General features: G+C 54.5%; 1 protein-coding gene across 1 annotated transcript in view; it reads right to left on the reverse strand.

Moving 5' to 3' along the window:
* Nucleotides 1–23,008, reverse strand: part of EVC2 (EvC ciliary complex subunit 2) — a 135,108-nt gene that overhangs the window by 26,807 nt on the left and 85,293 nt on the right. Inside the window, exons 13-16 of the mRNA XM_047856663.1 lie at nucleotides 20,410–20,569; nucleotides 16,418–16,872; nucleotides 10,806–11,010; nucleotides 8,574–8,696 (exon numbers count right to left, since the gene is read on the reverse strand). Of these exons, the coding sequence (XP_047712619.1) occupies nucleotides 8,574–8,696; nucleotides 10,806–11,010; nucleotides 16,418–16,872; nucleotides 20,410–20,569 (943 nt within the window). The remainder of the gene's footprint in view (nucleotides 1–8,573; nucleotides 8,697–10,805; nucleotides 11,011–16,417; nucleotides 16,873–20,409; nucleotides 20,570–23,008) is intronic.

Genomic DNA, 23,008 nt, shown 5'->3' on the forward strand with positions numbered 1-23,008 from the left:
AAGACCACAAATAATGGGTGAGCAGGAGGCACGGTCACGTCACTTGCCTTCACGTCTAAGTGTCTGCAAAGAATATTTATGAGAAATTTACATGAACCGTGTGCCAGAACAGCAGCAGACACATCAAAGATTAGCTGAAACATCCCCCTCATTTCTGGATCTGCCAAAGCGACACAGGGATGGGCAGAGAGACCTGTGGTTTGGGGCGCCTGGGTGGCTCAGTGGGTTGAGGTCCGTCTTCGACTCGGGTCATGATCTCATGGTTTGTGAGTTCGAGCCCCGCATCGGGCTCTGTGCTGTCAGCATGGAGCCTGCTTCAGATCCTCTGTCCCCCTCTTTCTTCCCCTTTCCCCCCTCAAAAATGAATAAAGGTTAAAAAGAAAAAAAAAAAGAGGCCTGTGCTTTGGGCACCTGCCGGCGACGTGACCTTGGACAAGCCTCTCCACCTTTCCGAGTCTCAGTATTCTCATCCATGAAATGGAAATACTAATTATTGCCCTCACCAGTATTATTGTCTCACCAGAGTGAGAAGATATACGAACAGAGTTCAAGATGGTTTGAAATATCAAGGGGTTGAAAAGAATCTAAATGTCTTACGAGCTGAGCGTCAGCTTCATTTAAGCATCACATGCACCACGATATGTTAAGCTGCTGTAAAACACCACGAGGGAACTCTCATGTACTGATAGGGAAAGTCTTCAAGCTTCAGTGTTGGGTAAAAAGCAGAGGCACGTGGGACAGAGAAAGAGATATGGAGAGAGAGAGAGAGAGAGAGAGAGAGAGAGAGAGAGATGTAGACAGATAAACAGACAGACCTATTTCTACTAGCTGGAAAGTAAAAATGAGTCCCATAATTCGTGCTATGAGTTTACCTTGCTCTGTGAATTGGCCCAGGCATGGGGACAGGAGGAACAGACACATTCTCTGTCCTGGTCAAGGCATTCAGCAGGTAAAATCTTGGCCAGGCAACATTTTGAGGGGCAGCCCTCCAGTCCTACAGATCCAACCAATGGCACCAAGGTGGTCAGAGTCTCCTGGAAGTCAGGGAAGAATCTCAAATGTCCCTTCCTCAATCAGGCACCCACCTCTGAGAAGCCCTCCTTGGTCGTCCTCCAGGAGAGGGTACTGGGACTCACAAAACTGACGCTTGTAGGGTGACTCTAGCCACCAAGCCCACAGTGGACGCTTAGCCTTGCAGAGGGTCTGGCCGTGGGGCCCTTTAGTTCACAGAAATCGAGAAATTTCTTAATGGGAGCGGGGACTGGAGGCTTAGCTTCTAGCTCAACCCTATGAACACAAGGGAAAGAGCAGGTCAGACGAAGACAAGGCCCACATCCCCTAGAGTCAAAGAGAGCAGAGACCAGGCAGGAAAGGAGGGGCTCTATACAGAATTAAAAGTGAGTATGTCCCCCCAAATATTCTCTACAAAGTGACTAAATTTTGCCTCAAAGGCTCGGTTTCTTAGTGTAGCCTCCAGACTTCCCAGGTCCTGGCTTTTGCCTACCTCCTAGGGCTTCCTTCTCCATACCTAACAGAAAACACCCAGCCTTTCCGAAGACAAATGAAATATCTTTCAAAATAGGACTTTTATAAAGCCGCAGTGGAACCACGATAAATTCCAAAGCATCATTATCATACATACTGTATTCTTTAACTAGAATATTAAAAAAAAATGAAAATCAGTAACAAATTTTTTTTTAATTTTTTAATGTTTATTTATTTTTAGAGAGAGAGATACAGACAGAGCATGAGTGGGGGAGGGAGAGAGAGAAGGAGACAGAAAATCCCAAGCAGGCTCCAGGCTCTGAGCTGTCAGCACAGAGCCTGACGCGGGGCTCAAACTCGCGAACCATGAGATCATGACCCGAGTTGAAGACGGACGCTTAACCGACTGAGCCACCCTGGTGCCCCAGAAAAAAACTTTTTAAAAATAGGGTAAAATTCAAAACCTATGACAAAGGGATAGGTCAAAATTTTCTACTTCTGGCCAGGATGGAAGAACCAAAAACAGATTTACTTTCCCACCACCAGAAAACCAGATCCCGGGGCGCCTGGGTGGCGCAGTCGGTTAAGCGTCCGACTTCAGCCAGGTCATGATCTCGCGGTCCGTGAGTTCGAGCCCCGCGTCGGGCTCTGGGCTGATGGCTCGGAGCCTGGAGCCTGTTTCCGATTCTGTGTCTCCCTCTCTCTCTGACCCTCCCCCGTTCATGCTCTGTCTCTCTCTGTCCCAAAAATAAAAATAAACGTTGAAAAAAAAAAAATTAAAAAAAAAAAAAAAAAAAAAAAAAAAGAAAACCAGATCCCATATACGATGCCATAGTTTTCAGATACTGGGCAGAACTGGGGTACCAGACAGGAAGGAAATAGACAAGGTGGCCCCACAGCTGCCCCAGCTTACTGCTTGGATGCAGTTCCTAGGGTGCACCATCGGATGGGGACCTGGGGAAAGCCCAGCAGGTGCATCGGGTTAAGAAAAGAAAACCAGAGTTTGGGAGGTCACTGTGTCTAGAATTTGTAGGGCAGAGTCCCAAAGAGGAAGGAGCTGCAGAGAGAGAGAGAGAGAGAGAGAGAGAGAGAGAGAGAATACTCCAGAGACCTCCAGGGGTGTTCTCAAGGCTTTCGCTCAGCGTTGGGCATGCTTGGGAAAAAAAAAAAACAAACTGTACCAGATCAGGAAAAGAACCACCAGAAATAAGAGGCATAGCGATTTCTGGAGCCCACAGAGAGCTGGGAAGAGTCAGCGTTCCTATTAGCCTGAGTGAGAAAAGCACACAGGCATCAGGGAGATGGGTAGTACCTCAGTAATAGTGATAAATTAGCTCTTGACTAAAGGCAGCTCTTAATTCCAACCTAACAAAACTTAAAAGCATGTCTTGAAGGGATAAAACGAATCCTAAACAATGCAACTACATGTCCAAACGCCAACACTATTAAAGAAAATGCCACAGAGTCTGGTACCCAGCATGTAAAACCGACCGTGCCTAGCATCTAATCAAAAATTACCATGCGCACCAAGACGCAGGAAAATGGGATCCACAACTCGGGGGGAAATCCATCAGGGGAAACAAGAGAGATGATGGAACCGGCAGACAAGGACATGGAAACACCGATAACAAAGAGCGATGAGGCACAGGCTGGGAAGGGAGGCAACGAAATTGCAATTGTTTGTCGACATGGTGACTGACTATGCAGAAAATCAACAGAAGCAGCAGGTGAATTCTCACCAGAAGAATCCTAAACGACAGGTGCTTCTAGTATCCACCTTGAAGGATGAGTGTAATAGGGCACAGAACAGTTAAGAAACTTGTTCAAGGTCACACAGCTGGCAAGTGGCGAAGCTAGGACTCGGACCCGATGTCCGGCTCCAGAGACAGTCTGGAAAGACTTATAAATAAAAACTGGTAACGTTTCTTTGCACCAGTACTGAATATGTCAAAAATACAATTGAAAATAGGTCACCATGGGGGGCCTGGGTGGCTCAGACAGTTGAGCGTCTGTCTGACTCTTGATTTCAGCTCAGGTCATGATGCCAGGGTCGTGGGATCAAGCCCCGCATCAGGCTCCGCGTTGAGCGTGGAGGCTGCTTAAGATTCTCTCCCTCCCTCTCCCTCCTCCCCTTCCCCGCTTGCATGCGTACACACTCTCTCTCTCAAAAAAATAAAAATAAATAAAAGGTTAAAAAAGAAGAAGGCAGGTTACCATTCACAACTGCGAGCAAACCTATATTGTATCTAGAAATCACACAAAGAAATACCTTTCATCTAAGGTGACCATATGGTTTGTCACGAAGTTGAGAGCGAAAAGGAGCTAACGGGAAGGTCATTGGGACCGTCCCAAGAGACTGAGATATATGGTCACCCTACTTACAGAAACAATTGTAAATCGTCTTCAAGACCCTAAGAGAAGATCCAAATAAAAAAAGAAACATTCTGCCTTCTGGGGGATGGAATGCCAATTCTCAAATTCACCTGTAAGTTTCATGCCATCACAACAGAAAGTTATTTAGGAACTGGGTTAACTTATTCTAAAATGTATATGCCCTCCAGAGTCTTTCAGGTTTAAAATGATGCACCTGTGAGCTTACAGTGACCACCCCCCCCCCATCAGAAGGCCCAGGTGTCGCTGCCTGAGTCCCATTTCTGATCACAGACACACTCCAGCCCCTCCTGCAGCGACCGGTGACCACAGCAGACTCCTCACTCCATTAGCTCCTCAGCTGTAGAGGAAAAGTGGTCAGGCAGGAAGCCCATCCTCGTCTGTCTGTCTGTCTCCCTGCATCATTCACACCACTCTCTGTGAACCAGTCAAACAGCCACTCACCCACGGCGGAGCCCGGGTCAGCGGGGTGGGTTTTCTATCTGAAAGCAGGAGGCGAAACTCCAAATGGCTGGTGCGCAAAGTGGCCGCACGCCTGAGGCTGTGAACATCTTAAGAGCAGAAACCGAGACCAGCCGGGCCCGGAGAAGGCAGTCCACAAAACGATCTCCGAAGGAGGAAGTGGAAGGAGACAGACGGATAGGAGAAAGACGAGAAAGGCAGGGAAAGAAGTGGAGGAAAGGCAAGGGGGACTCGGGCAGGGCACGGGAGAGCCACTTTGGGAGGCTGAACCTCCTCGCTGTCGCAGCTGGGTCACAACACGGCAGATGTGCCTCATCCGACCCCCAGCTCTAGTATGCACTGGCGTTGGGCAAATCCCTTCAGGTGGAAGCGTCCAGACGAGGCACATATCCACCCGGGACTGAGGGTTACAGGGATCGCTGTCTCGGATTCTAGCAAAGAAAGGGGGCACCCAGCAGGTGCCTCCAGTGTGCTTGGCAGCCCCAGCGAGTGAAGCCAGGGTCCCTTTGGGAACCCCACACTGCCGGCCAGACTGAGGCTTTGTGACGGGTCTCTGACCCAGTCCCTCCTTCCAGCCGCACGAGCTGTGAGGGGTTTCCCGGTCCTGGAACACGATCAGACCGCTCTCAGCTGCTGGCACTCAGACCGAGGGCTGTCATCTCCATCCGAAATTACCCTGCAGATGGAAAATCTGAACAATTCTGGCTCCGGTGCTAAAAGACGCGCGGCCGATCGATGTCGGGAGGAACGTCAAAGCCGTTGGCTTGAGAGCGCGCATTCTATCGGCACTTGCCACAGTGAGGTGGCCGGTTGTGAGGATGGCCTGTCATTAAAAGGTTACAGCTGACAAAGGCCTCCTGCCTTTCTCTGGGTTCTGGCGCACACACACGGGGCTGCTGCGTCATCGGGCAAAGCCAGCACTGTAGCCCCCTCAGAGCTAGGAAGTACCTTTCTGTCCGTCTGCTCCTCCCAATGACCCCGTTGCTACTAGGTTCTGATTGTCCCAATCCTCATGTGACAGATGCGGGAGCCGAGGCGTGTCTGTCCCACACTGAACAACCGCGGGAGGTAACCACACCCGGTGAGAATATTCCCCGTCAATCCTGACCAGGGCCTTTGATGCAGAGGCAGCACCAGGGCAAGGGGCCGGAGGTTCAGAAACTGGAGCCCCGCCCTCCCTCCCGCCCCCCGTCCCTGGACACTCGTGGGGCTTCTTCTACGGGACGTGGGGTGCCCAAATGCACGAGCACCTAGCTCTCAGATGGCTTAGCTCTTATCTATCCGTAAAGTGTGTGCCTGATTTGTATTGTATGTATTTTTAATTATTTTATTTTATTTTTTAATATGAAATTTATTGTCAAATTGGTTTCCATACAACACCAGTGCTCACCAACAGGTGCCCTCCTCAATGCCCGTCGCCCACCTTCCCCTCCCTCCCACCCCCCATCAACCCTCAGTTTATTCTCAGTTTTTTAAGAGCCTCTTATGGTTTGGCTCTCTCCCTCTCTCTTTCCCCTTCTCCTCCCCCATGGTCTTCTGTTAAGTTTCTCAGGATCCACATAAGAGTGAAAACATATGGTCTCTGTCTTTCTCTGCCTGACTTATTTCACTTAGCAGAACACTCTCCAGTTCATCCACGTTGCTACAAAGGGCCAGATTGCATTCTTTCTCATTGCCACGTGGTATTCCATTGTGTATACAAACCACAATTTCTTTATCCATTCATCAGTTGATGGACATTTAGGCTCTTTCCATAATTTGCCCATTGTTGAGAGTGCTGCTATAAACATTGGGGTACAAGTGCCCCTGTGCATCAGCACTCCTGGATCCCTTGGGTAGATTCCTAGCAGTGCTATTGCTGGGTCATAGGGTAGACCTATTTTGTTTTTTTCAACGTTTATTTATTTTTGGGACAGAGAGAGACAGAGCATGAATGGGGGAGGGGCAGAGAGAGAGGGAGACATAGAATCGGAGAATCGGAAGCAGGCTCCAGGCTCTGAGCCATCAGCCCAGAGCCCGACGCGGGGCTCGAACTCACGGACCGCGAGATCGTGACCTGGCTGAAGTTGGACGCTTAACCGACTGCGCCACCCAGGCACCCCAGGTAGATCTATTTTTAATTATGCCCGTCACCTATAAGCAACATATATGTATACAGAAAGTCCTGAGTAGGGTACCCAGAGACGCAGGCATTCAAAAGCAAACAAAATAAATGAGCACTATTCTTATTGGAGGGTTAGTGTGTCTCAAGAAGGGAGTTAAGTTCTTAAATCAGTGCACAGGACAAACATGAAATGTAAACTGCCCTTGGAAATGCCAGCGATCGTCCAGAGTGAGGCAGAGGGCTGCGTCTTCCACACACGCAAAGGGCCTGGCGGGATCTCAGGACAAATGCACGACTCACACGGAAACGATGGAGGTGAACTCAGGGCAGGGCGGGCTGCAGAGTCGGGCTCAGGGAACCGCGGGACAGGATGTCATCTGTCACCACTCACGGCCACCCAGTAGTCATCCAGCCTGTCCCTCTCCTCCGTCGACGGGACCAGCGAGGTTCCGCTCACCTTCTCAGCCTGGCACGTGAGACCCTCCACCGTGGCCAGCTGTCCTACCCTCGGGACACCCTGTACTCCCGCAAAGCAGCCTTTTCACAGGGCTGCCAATCCTCTGGGCTCCCCTGAACCTGCACCATGTCCTTGGCCGTGGTTCAGGCCACCCACTCTCCCTGCCAAGACAAACCTCAAGTTTTCCTTCTGCAGCAACATCCACCTCGAGCCTGATGTGTTTGGGTCACGAGCCGGCCTGTGTTGGAGGAAATGCCCCACTGGGCCCCCAGGCTGCCCCTCAGCACCCCTCTCCTCTGCTGCTCCTTGGTGAACCGCAACCACAACCCACCAGACGGGCTAGCTCTGCCTGAGAGCTGCCCTCGTGTTCACCTCCTCCAGGAAGGCCACCCAGAGAGCCCCAGGGAGGCCTGTGACCAGGTAGCCGCTCAGCAAGCCCATCTGGCTCTCACACTAATTTCCATCTTCAGTGCTAGCCTTTAGCAACGAGGACGCTGACATTTTCACCTCTACCCGCCTCAGTCTTCTCAGGTTCTCAGGTTCCTACCTCTCAGGTTCGCAGAGAACTTGGGTGGGAACAGGGTGCTGCCTCCTGTGTCCCTTGAGACATCCCAGCCTGGTCACCCCTAGAAAGAGCCACTGACCTCTCACCCTGTGCAGGCTCTGCGGCTCCCGGCCAGGTTATGCTTTTGCGATCTGAAAGATACACCTGCACTAAATACACCTAGACAAGGAGGCAGAAAGAAATCGGCCGCTCAGAGATGGTCTGATAGACCCACCCACTGAACCCCGCCTCTCAGGAACCCACCCTTTGCGAGGGGCGCTGGGGACACGGGGGCACCCAGGCAGCGAGGGCACAGTGTCAACTCTTAAGCATCACCTCTCCAGAGAGACCTGACCTGACTCGGCCGCCTCTGGTGGGTCTCACTTCCCCCCAGCCCCGTCTGGTCACTGTCGCATCACCTCCTCTGTGTCTTAACGACACTGATCAGGGTCTGTGGTTTTAAGTGCTTTCTGTCCATCTCCCCCAACCATGAGAGTGAGGCCAGGACGCACCATCGCCGCTGAAGTCCTAGAGTCTGTCGACACCACACCCGAGCCACTGCATCATGCCGCCTCAGGGTCCCAGCGCAGTGAACGCACAGTGGGGTACACGTCAGGATAAGAAAGGAGGAAGCAGGGGGAAGAACCGGGTGATCCGATCAGGCTTCTTAGCGGAGGGGACACCTGAGGACAGAGGCGGTGCCTCAGGAGGGCCAAAGACAAGGTTCATCTATCCGGGTAAGGGAAGGTGGCAGGGTTCATCCAGGAACAGGGAAGAACGCGGAAGGCACCGCATGTTTGTGCGTGGTACACGCAGGGACGTAAAGTATAACACGCGCGAACGCCTGGGCGCAGAGCCAGGCACAGCGACGGCGGCCACCGCGGCAGCAGCTGAGACGTGGGGCCCGAAGGACGAAGCAGAGATGGAACCAGAGACCGGGCGGGGAGGGAAGAGAGTTCCAGGCAGGATGGGCGGAAGGGCCTGAGGGGCAGGGCTGGGTCCCAGCTGCGGGACCACGGCGGAACAGAGGCGCGCAGCGAGGGCCCCCGGGGACTCCGTGTGTGCTGGCAACTGGGTGGCATCGGCCCCGTGTGTGCGGTGAGAGCAACAGAGGAGGCAGGAGGACTGACCTTTTCCACCAGGTCTTCGGGGGCTTGCTCCTCAAAGAGCTGAATTTTATCTTCGATGCACTTCCTCAGAAGGTCTGTCTTGCTTTTACTCTTGGAGCGCGGCTTTCTTGCCTTGGACTGTTGCTAGAGGGGGCAGGAGAAAGCACGGGCAGGGGAGTGACTGCCAGTGGGTTTGCACAGCGCCCCCCCCTCCTTGTCTCCCAAAGCCGAGAGGAGCTCCCGCAGCATATGCACCTGCCCGCGTGTCTGAGGCCGGCAGAGGGGGGAAAGATGGACATTTTCCTGAACAAGCTCAGTGCGTGGGCCTTTGGTCCACCAAAGGCAGAAAAGGGGCTCCGGAGGGCACAGCCAAAGCTTTGAGGTCAGGCCGCACAACCAACCCAAGGCCCCTCCTCCCAGCCGTGGGACCCGGATCCGGCAGCCTCTCCGGGCAGGGGACTCAACAGAAGAGGTGTCCCTGTGCTTGTGAAGATACAGAGACCAGCTCTTGCCGCTGGCACCAGCAGAGTCCTCCACCACCGGCCCCTCTGCTTTCCCAGGACCGTCCTCGTGAAGGGAGTCGGGCTCAGCCAACCGCGGCCACCAGCCTGTGTGTGCATTTCTCGCAGGGGATCGAGGAGCGCGCTTCACAGGCGGGGCCTCTGCCCCTCGGAGGCTGGACGCGGGGCCACCTCTGTCTCCAAACCCAGCACCTTGAGCAACTTTAGAATCCAAAACTTAATTCCTGCCAGGATTGGCCCTTGGTCAGCCCAAAAGCAGGGGAAACACACCTTGCTTCACTTACGTGGAAATATGTTTAGTCGCTGTTCCAAAACTTGGGGGGGGGGGGAACACTTTGATCATTTGTTCCTTACTCTCTAACTACCATCATCTTATGTATCCTGCACCCTTCTAAGAACAGAAATAGAAAGGAAAAAAAAACCTTTTTTTTAACGTGAAAGAATATGAAACCTTCCAAGCTGTTTCTGCGTTGTACTGTTTTTTATTCAGTGAGGATATGTCTGATTTTTTTGTTGTTTTGATTTTTTTCTTCCCCTAAAGAAAAACCAGTGGGTTTAAAGTCAGGAAAAACCAGCCCAAGCCCAGTTCTCCCACCTCCTGCCTGCCTCAGTCAACTCACTTTTCCTTTGCCGGGTGGTTTTCTCTTCTGGAAAGTGAGCTTGGAAACCTGCCTCCCGGCATTGCCGTGAACTTGCAGGAGACAGTGTTGGCTTAAGCGCTTTGAATAGGTTTTGAATCTCAACACGGCATCGCCTCAAGAGAAGATTGACCTCTTGTGTTCACCTGGTGATTGGCTGGCTCAGTCAAATGAACTGCACGCCTACTGTGCGCCAGGCACTTTCTAGGTGGTGGGGACGGAGTGGTGAAGGGGTTAGAGAGCAGGCAGGGCGCGGGCTGAGAAACCAGGGCGTCTCAGGCAGTGGCTGATTATGTGGAGTCACGGACCACAGCCACGTGAGGAATGCCTGGGGAGGGGGTTCTTCTGGACGGGTGCTCAGGGTGGGCGTCTGAGCTGGGATGCAAACAGATCACAAAGGGCTGGACCCTCGAGGTTCTGGGGCAGGCGTGTTCCTGGCAGAAGAAACAGCAAGTTCAGAGGTCTCGTCTTGGGCTGGGTTCCCCAGCGGCAGAGCCAGAGATGGGGATGGGGAGACCTTGGTTTCCCGACAGAGGAGCCGGGAGCATGTAGGCAGTGAGGGACCAGGTCAGGAAGGGCAAAGGGCGGGGCTCTCAGGTAAGGTGTAGCCTCGACGGCTCCATGGGGGGGCTCTGGGGCAAACATGGCCTCCGAGAGCGGTCTGTCTTCGAGGCACACGACAGGTGCCCCCAAAAGGCAGCTGCCCATTATCGCGCTATAAGGTCGAGCGTGGGGGGTTCTCTTTCCCTGACCCCACCTGAGCTAAGCATCCTCCTTATGCCACTTACGGAAGGGGCCAGCCTTTTGTACCCCGAGCGGGTCACTGAGTGTGGCTGGGGGAGCGCGTCTCAGGCCAGGTGGTGCCCATCTGCCCGGAGCCACGCCCAGAAGGAGGGAGCAGGTGTGAGCCTTGAGCGGCTGCGGTGCAGGGCCCGGGCGAGAGGGTCTGGGCCGGGCACCGTAAGGTCAGGACGAGTAGCCGGATGCCGACACGGCTGCAGAGGAGAGCGACGTGGGATGAACCCAGGGGGGGCGTCGGGGGCTGAGAGACGCCCCACGTCCGCCACCAAGGAGCTGCCGGGCATCACTCTCACCTGCATCTCAGGGGCAGCCAGTGCCTGGTCCAACTTCTGGAACTCTGCTTCTCGCCAGGCGGTCTGAAACTGCTGCAGCAGGACGCGGGCCCGGATTTTGGGGAGGGCCAGGCTCCTGTCCATCTGGGCGAAGCAGCCGTGAACCTCCTGCCTCATCCTGAGCAGCTCCTCTTCAGACTGGGAGAAGGCCGAGGAACAGAGCTTCCTGGAAAAGCCAGAACAGAGACGTTCTTACGCGGAGGAAGCGGGCCGGGGGGCTGGCGGGGGTGGGGGGATCCAGACAGCAAAATGCACGCGTTCAATCCACGCCTGGAAAGGCTCATCGTGCCTTCATTGGCGCATTCCTTCCGCGGCGATCTCTCAAGCACTGAGTATATCTCGTGCTGGACACTCCCCTGTCCCGGAGCTAAGCTACAGTGGGTCGAGGCTGTGAGGGTGTCTGCGGGGCCACAGCAGACCTTCCGGCCCCTCCTGACCGGGGACAGGGCCTGCTCTCGCTTTAGGAACACATGAAAACGCAGCGTCGTCCGCTGAGCCCGCTCAGCAGCATGCAGTAGGTCCCAGCAGCCTGGAGAAGGGGTGGCCAGCTCAGCTCAGGAGGACGAGGGGAAAGGCCGGGGCCTTGCCCTGGGTCTTAAGAGGTGATGACCGACAGCCATCACTCAGAGAAAACCCGTTCCATGCTGGGCACGTGCTGACTGATCTCCTGCTAAAGGCTGACCTGTGTGTCCCCCCCAAAAGATACTCAAGTCCCAATCCCCGCTACCTGTGAACGTGATCTTATTTGGAAACGGGGTTTCTGCCGACGCGAAAGTAGGGTAAGACGAGGTCATAGTGGAGTAGGAGGGGCCCTTAATCCAACATGACCGATGTCCTCATAAGAGAAGAGAGACATACGCAGGGGAAGCCTTGGGACCACAGAGGCAGAGACTGGAGTGACAGAACAAAGCTGACGGAGGCCAAGGCCAGTGGCATCACCAGAAGCTGAGAGAAACCAGGAACAGACTCTGTCCTCGTGTCCTCAGAGGGAGTCCGGCCCTGCTGACGCCCTGACTTCACACTTCCGGCCTCCAAGGCAGCCAGAGAATACCCTCCCGGTTTGAGACACTTTGCTGTGGCAGCCGCAGGAAAGATCCATTCCTTCTAGCAACTCGATCCTCAGTTTACAGGTGAGGAGGCCGAGGAAAGTGCCCACCCTTCCTTTCTGGCAAGGCCCACGGCCCACTCCACCGGGCAGACAGACCACGAGCTCACTTTCCCATGTCTCTGCGGAGATGTGAGGCTAAGTCTGCTGGGGACCCCAGTGCAGAAGAAGTTCCTGCTGGGCCAGGAGCGAGAAAGTGGGGGAGAGTCCTCTTCTGCTTCCTGCTTCGGGCAATGCATGTCTGTTCACTAGTTCATCTGACAAATGTTCTCTGTTGACAACCGCGGCTTTCTTTGCTTCTTCCGGTAATGTGCAATCCACACGGGCTGCATAAAATATGCCCTGCGCTTGCTTTAGAAAAACCTGCAGGACCACCGTGGGAGGCCGGGGCCGGCCCTACCACGCCCAAAGCTCAGTGAGGGAGGCTGGGACCGCAGCTCAGCTAGAAAGTTCTCTTCTGGAAATAGAATAGGACTTTCCGCTGACATGGGCCTCCAGCCAGAAATAGTGCGAAGGCCCCAGGCCCGTGTCTTGATATCCTGTCTTGGGTTTCTCACTTCATGGGGTCCGTCAACTTTTTTAAAGGAATGCCAGGAAGGGGCGCCCGCGTGGCTCAGTCGGTTAAGCGTCCGACTTCGGCTCAAGTCATGATCTCACAGTTCGTGAGTTCAGGCCCCTCACTGGGCTGTGTGCTGACAGCTCAGAGCCTGGAGCCTGCTTCGGGTTCTGTGTCTCCCTCTCTCTCTGCCCTTCCCCAGCTCGCGCTCTGTCTCTCTGTCTCAAAAATGAATAAACGTTAAAAAATAATAATAAAAATAAAAGATTGCCAGGAAGCTGCCAGCCGCTCCTTGGTACCTTACCGCCTGGAGAACCTTTTCCCCACTGTGTTTGCAGGGCACACGGGATCCAAAGTGAAAGTAACCTTGAAATGACTCTGAGTCACGATTCTTGCCCATCCTCAAGCCCATGGGCCCCGGGGTGGCCCGGCCTTAATGCTCTGCTGTGTAGGCACAAAGATAAGACAGAAACACAGGAGACAGGGAGGATCTGTGCCCTAAAGGAGTTTAAAATGAAGGCAGGAGCTCAGGAAAGAAGTCTCAAAGACATGCTTTCCCTGGCAAAAAAAAAAAAAAAAAAAGCACATCCTTGTTAATTCCTACTTTACCCAACCAGGTTTATAGCAACTCCATCCTGCTTGAAATCAGAAAGTTTCTAAAAATGTGTTTTAAGACGACGGTGCAAAGCCATTTTTTCCGAATGCCTCAGTAATAAAGGCTGCAACCTTTTGGAATCTTGAATAAGCAAAGTAGACAAACACATGTGTATCGTGTGCATCGACCCTCCTCGACCCTTAGAAAAATGATAAAGCGTTTCCAGACAGCAAGGTGAGAATTCTCTTTTCCTGGTGAACGACTAAACCAGAGGCGGCTTTGGTCATACTCTCCGCAAAATGGATCCACATGATGTTGAAGGCAACAGCCATCTGGTAATGGGGATGTCAGGTCTAATTTATACGCCTCGAAGAGTCCAAAGCGGGTTGCAGCGTGCGAAGGGACTCTGGGGGAATACAGAGTGAATCACCGAGAACAATTCGTGGGACTAGGAAGTGGTGCGCAAGGGTCTGCTTTTTACCGGCTTGGAGAGGAGACGGCGTCTTGTGTGTCCAAGAAAACAGACGCTAACAAAGACTGGGAAACACATGAGAACCGTAAAGCAGAGATGGGGAAGAACTGAGAGGCTGTACTCCCTGCAGACACCCGGGGACCCGTTCTCCCTGGTGGTGAGGTCAGTCCCGGGCACCAGCACTGCGTAGGAGGAGGCACGAAATGGTGGAAGCCGGACAGATCCCGTTCCACGAGAGGTACCTGCCAAGGAAGGACGGGCATTGGCAGGAAGATGCCCTCCGTCCCATGCCCATCACAGGGGGGCAGGTGGGAGGGACCACCGATGCCCAGCGCGCAGCGTGCCGGCCCGGCAGAGGGGGGACACAGACGGGCTGACCCGATATGCTGAAAAGGACTCGTTCCCCTCCGGCCTCTGCCACCCCCGACCCACAACACCCCCTCCACCCTCCTGTCCGTGCAACAACTTCCAACAGCCAGAGCTCTGGATTCAGAATTAAGTTGTGCCTAAGAATCAGCTCAGATGGTGAAGCGTCTATACCAAGAAAAGTATCCTAAATGGGGTTGAGTTTTGTTTATTTGCTCGGAGGGATTGTTTGGGTTTGCTTATTTGCTTAAGTTTCTGGGCCGGCTGGTTGGTTTGTTGAAAGGAAAGGCAACTTTAAGGAATATGGATTGGTAGGTCCGTTTGTTAAGAGGAAAAGAGGCTCTCCGTTCCTGCCAGATGGGCACAATCACATTCATACAGGCAAACGGTTACTTCATTACTGGAAATAAATGGACCCAGTGGAGGGTGGAAATTGTTCTTTCCTCCCACGCTGCTGGTTTTTAACTTTGTTCCTTCACACCGGCCACACCGGTCTCTCCGTTTCACCCCCAGGTAAGGACCACGACTTCCATCAAGCTGCCCCATCCCGGGTCGTGCCCCCTCGCCGCAAGGCACCGGGGGCCCACGCCCGCTCGTCTCTGGCTCCCAGTGCCAGGCGGGTGGTGGGCGCACAGAGCATACCTCCCTCGGAGCCTGGCAAAGATCTGGATCCTGCAGGGTGCCCCGTATGGTCACCTGCCTGGGCATCGTCTGTCAATGATCGCCTCTCTCTGTGTCTGCTCTCCCGATAATCTGAGCTCTTCCAGCACAGGAATATTAGAGGTAATAACTACTCATTTTCCGCTTCCTGCAGATCAAGGGTTGTGCTAAAGGATTTAAATATATTAACCCATGGACTCCCTCATCGCTGCCGTGAAGGTGGCATCTTGTTAGACATGGTTGACGACCTAACCCAGGGCCACTACCTTGCCCCTTGTCAGCTCAGCTTTTGTTTGGAGGGGCTACCCTACATACCCCTCACAGCCCCGGGGTGGGGCTTCTGCAACTGGTCTAAGGCAGGGACTGGCAAACTACGGCCTGTGGACCAAGTCCAGCCCCCTGCCCGTTTTTGTTAATAAACTTTTATTGGAACGCAGTCAAGTTCATTAGTTCATTAAACAAACGTTTACTGCCTCTGGTCTACGACAATCATGGCTGTGTCATTCTCCTTGCCAGTGAGTGGGTTAGGCATGGGCTTGTGACCGGTGGTATTGGAAGGATTGATGCCTGAGATGTTCAAAAGGGATAATGAGCGTGACACCTGGAGCTGCAGCAGCCATCCTGAAACCATGAGGGGATGAGCCCAAAGACCAAGGAGGCACACGGAGGGCAGTGGAGCAGAAAGACGGTGAGAACTGGGTCCCTGACAGAATCACTGAGCCACTGAATCAAGCCTAGAAACATCTACCGCTGACTCCTTCTTATAAAATATTCTCTTCACCTTTTGCCGATGCGATGGTATCATGTGCTGCGGACAGCACCCTAAGTGATTTACTATTGTCGCCTAAGGCAAGGGAAATGAGGCTCAAGTTGGTTAGGTGACTTTCCTACACTCAGCTGGTGGGATTTAAATCCAGGCTTTCTGGTCTACGAGGTCCACACCTCACTCCTCTCTAAAGCTCCATGCTGGCCTTGTTTGGAGCTCCTTCTCTTTCCGATCTGCTGGGCCAGCCCCCAACAACTGCCAAACGCTTTGCTGGTCTCTCTGACACCACAAAAGGTGCCCCAATCGGGCCACACCACATCTCCGTCTGTGCAGACAGCTGTCAAACACTGCCGGGAAGCGAAGGGCTGTGGCGCTCTGGCCCCTGAGGCAGGCGACTTGGGCTGGTCCTCATCACTTCCACAGCACCCCTGCGTCTTTAAAAACAGGAGGTGTGCCATTTATCTGCTATTTTCCAGTTATACGAGAAGTGGTGGCCAGCTGTGGCCCAGTACGTCCTACTCACAGGTGGATGTCATTACACGGTTCTCGAATTAAGAATGAAATCAGATAGCCCAGCCACCGAATCGGTGACTGAAGGGAGGGGCCGGGTGAAGAGACAGTGAGACGTGGAAGGCCTCAGAGTAGGGGCCAACATCGCATGTCATTGACATCTGGTGAAACCAGGCGGGCTCGGAATGGCCTCGAATGAGCAACGACATGTGATATGTCCTGCATGGGCAGGAGCTGTGCCTGGTCCCTTGGTAAGAAGGTCGGCCGATGAAGGGCCTTGTCCCTGGGAGCAGAGAGGGGAGGGTCCTGTTCGCCACCAGTCGCCTCCCTCCATGGGAACCTCACCCTCTTCTTGCTACAAAGCCTGCCTCTCACTGGCCCCGGCTGCGGCCCTGGGTGACCCCGTCCCCTGGGCCGCCAGTCCTTGTGACTAAGGAACTGCCATCCCCGCTCCCGTCTATGCAGTGCCCGCTGTCCCCACGACCACGGGCGGGACCCCTCTCGCGGGGGGTGGAGGAGGGGGAGGGCTCGCAGGGCACTCACGCGAAGATCAGGTGCTCCCAGCGTCTCAGCTCCGCCTGCTCCTCCGTGGAGGCCTCCGGGGCGTCGTCCTTCAGTCTCTGCCTCACGCTCTGGACGCCCTCCTGGTCCCTGTCCCTCTCCTCGGCCTCGAGCTGCCGGGCCCGGGCGGCCAGCTCCCGGCCGTGCTCTTCCAGGATCTGCTGCAGGAAGAGCCAGGGCACGCCGTGCTTGAGCAGCTCCTGGGCCACCCCCGAGCTCTGCAGCCGCCGCAGCTCCTCGGTGGCCTTCTCGGACAGCGACAGGGTCAGGGCCCTGAGGTCCTCCAGGGCGGCCTGGTCCAGGCGTTCCTGTAGCGCCTCCAGCGCGGCGCTGTGCTCCGCCAGCAGGCTCCCCCAGCGGCCCAGGAACTGGCTGGCATCCTCGGCGGCTCGCAGGGCCTCCCCGACGGACAGCAGCTCCTTCTGCTGCTCCTTGTGCTGCGGGGGTTTCAGGCAGGAGAGCTAAGTGAGGGCAGGGTCTGTGCGCACAGCCCCCTGGGGGACCCCGTGCAAACCGGCTGCAGGAGGCACAGGACGCTGACAGGTCCTTTCCCGACGACCACGCTTGGAAAACTAGCCTCAAGAAAGGAACCCAAACTAGGGGCGCCCGCGTGGCTCAGTCGGTTGAGCGTCCGACTTCGGCTCAGGTCACTATCTCAGGGTTCGTGGGTTCAAGCCCCGCATGGGGCTCTGTGCTGACAGCTCGGAGCCTGGAGCCCGCTTCAGATTCTGTGTCTCCCTCTCTCTGCCCTTCCGCCACTCCTGCTCAGTCTCCCTCTCTCTCTCTCTCTCTCTCTCTCTCAAAAATAAATAAACATTAAACGAAATTTTTAAAAAGAGAGTAACCCAAAATATAGTGAGAGCTTCATTTGTTCAAGGCTTGTATTATCATTTTTTAATTTTAATTTTTAATGTTTCTTTTTTTGAGAGACAGAAAGCAAGCAGGGGGGCGGGCAGAGAGAGAGGGAGACATAAGACTCCGAAGCAGGCTCCAGGCCGAGATGTCCGCACAGAGCCCGACGCGGGGCTCGAACCCATGAGCTGTGAGCTGGTGACCTGAGCCGAAGTCGGACGCTTCATCGAATGAGCCCCAAGGCGTATTATCGAGCAGGTAAAGCCCACGAGGCAGACCACCTGGGTTCCAATCCTGGCACCTCCATGGCCAAGAGGAGTGACCCAAAGAGAACGTCTAGTCCTCTCTGTGCCTCCAATATCCTCATCTCTGAAACGGGGACAAGAGCAGGATGTATCTCCCACAGCATTTGTGAGGATTCAGTGAGTTGCTTCACCGTGTGTAGGACTCAGAGGAGTGCCTACCGCAGAGCTCACGACAGGGAGTGTCTATTACCCTCACCATGTCCCAGGCACACGGGAACCCCAGCTCCGGATGGGGTAACGGAAAAAAAAAACACCCTGAGATCCAGGACAGACAACTTACGTGAGGAGGTCAGGGGAGGCCTTCAAGGCAAGAGATCCGAGGGGGACCCGAGGGAAGAGGGCACACTTCAGTCGGGTTAAGATGCCAGGAGACAGGGGCGCCCGGGGGCTCGGTCGGTTAAGCGTCTGACTCTCGATTTCAGATCAGGTCATCATCTCACAGTTCGTGGGATCGAGCCCCACGTCACGCTCTGGGCTGATGGCACGGAACCTGCTTGGGATTCTCTCCGTCTCTCTGTCTCTGTCTCTGTCTCTCTCAAAATAAATAAACTTAAATAAAAGATGCTGGGGCGCCTGGGTGGCTCAGTTGGTTGGCGTCCGACTTCAGCTGGGGTCATGATCTCATGTGAGTTCGAGCCCCATGTCGGGCTCTGTGCTGACGGCTCAGAGCCTGGAGCCTGCTTCGGATTCTGTGTCTCCCTCTCTCTCTGCCCCTCCCCTGTTCATGCTCTGTCTCTCTCTCTGTCTCGAAAATAAATAAAAACATTAAAAAGAAATTAAAAACCAAAAAAAAAAAATGTGGCAAAAGCACATCCCTGGGGAGAGAGCGGGAGGGGTGAGGGCCCTGTGGTGGAGGGCGAGCGGACAAGCAGAAAGATGTCCGTCCTGCTGGGACTTATGACAGCACCTGCAGACAGTCTCTGTTCTGTTCTGTGAGGACACGGGACGGTCCAGAAACAATATTCACGGAGGCCTGCTGGAGTCCCTGGAGCCCGTCCACCCTTCCGGATCCTAACCCGAAATCAGGCCAGACCATCAGAGAAAGGTGGCCTTGGGCCCCACTGATTTCATCCTCGAGCCAGTGGAGACGCATGAGGCAACGGTCAAGGATGGGGTGGAGTTGAGCGGTCAAGGCGAAAATCAGCGCTTGACGTTGGGGCCAAAACTTGATCATGAAAAGCAGGGTTTCCAGTGATCAAATTAGGAAGCTGGTCTGCAACCCCTTCCCTCCCTCCAGAACGGGACCAGACGATACTAGGTGTCACCCCGTATGCCCCAGAAATGCTCTGAATCTGTCCCCACCCGCCGTGCTCGGGGACACTGCGTAGGCCCCGGTCAGCTCCCACCTGCCCAAGCCTCTCGTGGGTCCGTCCCTCCAGGCTCCACCGTCTCTCCCCCACAGGGTGCTCCTAGGTGGGCTTCCTAAATCCCACATCCGATTATGTCCCTCTGTCTGAAAACCCTTCACGGCTCCCCGTCGGCCTGGCGCAAGGGGCCCTCCCCGGGGAGCCCCCTCCACCCCCCACCCTCACCCTGTCTAGCTGGTCACAGCAGAGTGCACTCTCGCCTCCCTTTGAACACGATGCCCACCCACCACCTCCAGCGTCCATCCGGCCTCCTGCGCATCGAGCACATTGGTGCTTCCGGACTCAGTGTACGGGTGAGGTGAGCCCGTCGGGAGGCATTTTCACATCTGCCTGTGGGTCTCGCCTCTCCCAAGGTGGGCAAAGAGCAGAGGAGGTTAGTGATGAGGATAAAGCGTAGGCCCTAAGTCACACGGGCCTCGGTTCAGCCCCATGTCTGCCACTTACTGGGTATCTCGCCGTGGCCACACCACTGAGCGCTATGACCCGAACGTGCGCATCCCTTCGGGCACTGATGCGTTCAAACCTAACACCTGATGTGACGGCCTTCGGAGGCGGGGCCTTTGGGAGGTGCCGGGATCATGAGGGTGGAGCCCTCGTGGACGGGAGTCGTGCCCTCACAAAGGAGACCCCACAGGGCTCCCACCGTGGGCAGACCCAGCGAAGAGTCGGCCGTCCGCAGCCCACACCAGGGTCCTCGCGAGTTCGAGCCCCACCCTGAGCTCAGGCTTTCAGCCTCCGGAGCCGCGAGGTATGAGTGTCAGTCCTTCACAAGCCCCCGGTCAGCTCGAGCTGCCACACTTAGGCTCTCTCACCTTCAGTGTTCTCATTAAAAAAGCAAAACCAGGGGCGCCTGGGTGGCCCAGTCGGTTGAGTGTCCGACTTCGGCTCAGGTTCATGGTTCTCAGTTCATGGGTTCGAGCCCCGCGTCGGGCTCTGTGCTGGCAGCTCGGAGCCTGGAGCCTGCTTCGGATTCTGTGTCGCCCTCTCTCTGTGCTCCTCCCCCATTCGCACTCTGTCTGTCTCTCTCTCTCTCAAAAATAAACATTAAAACAAATGTAAAAAAATAAAGCTAACACGAAAACAAAAGGAGCGAACGCTAGTACTGACCTCACAGGGTTAATGTAGGGACTCAGTGAGACATCTCCTGCAGCAAACTTAGCACAGGGCTGAGTAAGCCCTCAGTGAGTGCGAGGGTACCCATCGCTCACTCTTCACTCCCCCTACCCTCACTCCCGGCCCCGGTGGGCGGGACCAACACACCAGGACTCTCTGCTCTGCCCAGGCTGGACGGCACCTGCAGGACCTTCCGGACGGACACCGTGTTCCAGTGAGTCTCCGCCAGGCACGGCGCGTGGCTCTGGGAGATCCTCGGCCGCGCTCTGGGTGCCCGGCGCCCCGCGAGGGCTCGGGAAGGTCACACAAAGCGTCAAGGGCGCGAGTCCTTACGTACCTTTTGCAGTATCTCTCGCCTTCTCCTAAGGATTAATTTCTGGTGCAGCTTCTTCTTCTCCTGCTTCAAGTCATTGTCCAGCTTCTGTTTGATGGAAAAGACTTCCGTCTGGGTGCGCTGCAACAGGGCCTCCATCTGGTCCTCGTCCAGGTACCCTGCTCTAGGAGGGAGAGAGAGACAGAGGTGGCTGAGGCACGCTGCAAACCCACTCTCAGCCCAGCTGTTGGTGTGGCTGGACGGTCATCTCTGCATGAGTTTGGTTTGATCAGAGAAAGTCTTCATTCACCCTGAAGGAGCAGAAGCGGAACAGGCAGCCGGGAAGTTCCCGAAATACGGGAAGGGCGAAGTCAGCGTCGCTAGAGACGTGCACAGAAGGCTCACCCTCAGAAACCCGCCAGTTTGGGCCAAGGCTGGGCAAGAGTTCTGGGAAAGAGTGGCGCTCAAGGGGCCACCACAGTTTTCCAAGAGGAGACGGTGGGTCAGGAGTTCCTGGTGATGGGATTGTCACGATGGAAGTCCAAGTGGGGGCGCCTGGGTGACTCGGGAGGTTAAGCGTCCGACTTCGGCTCACGTCATGATCCCGCGGTTCGTGAGTTCGAGCCCCGCGTCGGGCTCTGTGCTGACAGCGTGAAGCCTGGAGCCTGTTTCGGATTCTGTGTCTCCCCCTCTCTCTGCCCCTCCCCTGGCTCGCACTCTGTCTCTCTCTCAAGAATAAACATTAAAAAAAATTAAAAACAAAACAAAACAAAAAAACAACGGAAGTCCAAGAAGTAAAGGTAGGAAATACCCTGTGAAGGGTTAATTCTTCACGTTAACCTGGGTAGCCGCAGGGCACCCACAGTAAGCGCTGTGTCTGAGTGGGTCTGGGAGGGGGTTTCCAGGAGACATTAGAGGGTAAAGCAGACTGCCCACCCTCCTCCATGTGGGGGGGCCCCAGCCAATCCAGCAGGGGACTGAACAGAACACACGACAGAGGAAGGAGGAATCTGCCCCCTTTTTTCCAGCCTCACTGCTTCAGCTGGACTCCTCGCCTCACCTTCTGCTGCTCCCAGGCTGGGATCCCCTCTGGTTCTCAGGCCTCTGGACTCAGACTGAACTCCGCCACCCGCTTTGCTGAGTCTCCGGCTTGCAGATGACAGATGGTGGGCTTCTCAGCCTCTGTCACTGTGCGCGCCAACTCCCTGTACCTATCTGACTGGTTGTTTTTCTCCAGAATCCTGACCGATGCAGTCTGTTGCTGTGATTCCCACTACTAGTCCCAGTCGGCCTGCATCGCTGGGCTGGGCCCTCTGCTCCCACAGGGTAGTTTATCCATGGAAGCTTCTTGAAGGAGTGAATAGGCGAATGAATGAATGAATGAATGAATGCACGGTGGATACATGCCTTAGAAACAGAAGTCTGGGCCAACTTCTTAAAATAGAATTTAAAAGTCAGAGATAGGACACACCTGCCTAGTCGTGGCTCACGACAGTATGACCAGCTGTCCGGTGTTTCAGTTCAAGGCAAGGAACGGTTTCTTTGACTCGAGTGAAAATTAATCAGGAGTGTCAAGGCAACCGCAGTGACAAATTCATTAGCATCTTTGGGTAGGGAGTGTTCGCATAATTTGCACCTTACAGCATCCTCATTTGGTAGGGCGGGAGAGCTGCAGAGCCCTAATAAAATTACCAAGATGGCAGAATCAATTCAGAAAACCACAGACTGTCCTGGGAAAGCCAGCTTTATAGTCAGGCTTCTGTTTATTTCAGAGCTTCTCATAACCAGAAAGAGTAAGTGTCGTTGTTTGCAATCAAGTACCTCAAAGGAAGGAAGGAAGGAAGGAAGGAAGGAAGGAAGGAAGGAAAGGAGGAAGGAAGGAAAGAAGGAAGGAAGGAAGGAAGGAAGGAAGGAAGGAAGAAGGAAGGAAGGAGGGAAGGAAGGAAGGAAGGAAGGAAGGAAGGAAGGAGGGAAGGAAGGAAGGAAGGAAGGAAGGAAGGAAGGAAGGAAGGAGGGAAGGAAGGAAGGAAGGAAGGAAGGAAGGAGGGAAGGAAGGAAGGAAGGAAGGAGGGAAGGAAGGAAGGAAGGAAGGAAGGAGGAAGGAAGGAAGAAGGAAGGAAGGAAGGAAGGAAGGAAGGAAGGAAGGAAGGAGGGAAGGAAGGAAGGAAGGAAGGAAGGAAGGAAGGAAGGAGGGAAGGAAGGAAAGAGGGAAGGAAGGAAGGAAAGAAGGAAGGAAGGAGGGAAGGAAGGAAGGAAGGAAGGAGGAAGGAAGAAGGAAGGAAGGAAGGAAGGAAGGAAGGAAGGAAGGAAGGAGGGAAGGAAGGAAGGAAGGAAGGAAGGAAGGAAGGAAGGAAGGAGGAAGGAAGAAGGAAGGAAGGAAGGAAGGAAGGAGGAAGGAAGAAGGAAGGAAGGAAGGAAGGAAGGAAGGAAGGAAGGAAGGAAGGAGGGAAGGAAGGAAAGAAGGAAGGAAGGAAGGAAAGAAGGAAGGAAGGAAGGAAAGAAGGAAGGAAGAAGAAAGGAAGGAAGGAAGGAAGAAGGAAGGAAGGAAAGGAGGAAGGAAGGAAGGAAGGAAGGAAGAAGAAAGGAAGGAAGGAAGGAAGGAAGGAAGGAAGGAAGGAAGGAA

This window comes from Prionailurus viverrinus, chromosome B1 (genome assembly GCF_022837055.1).
Source record: "Prionailurus viverrinus isolate Anna chromosome B1, UM_Priviv_1.0, whole genome shotgun sequence".
Lineage (NCBI taxonomy): Eukaryota > Metazoa > Chordata > Mammalia > Carnivora > Felidae > Prionailurus > Prionailurus viverrinus.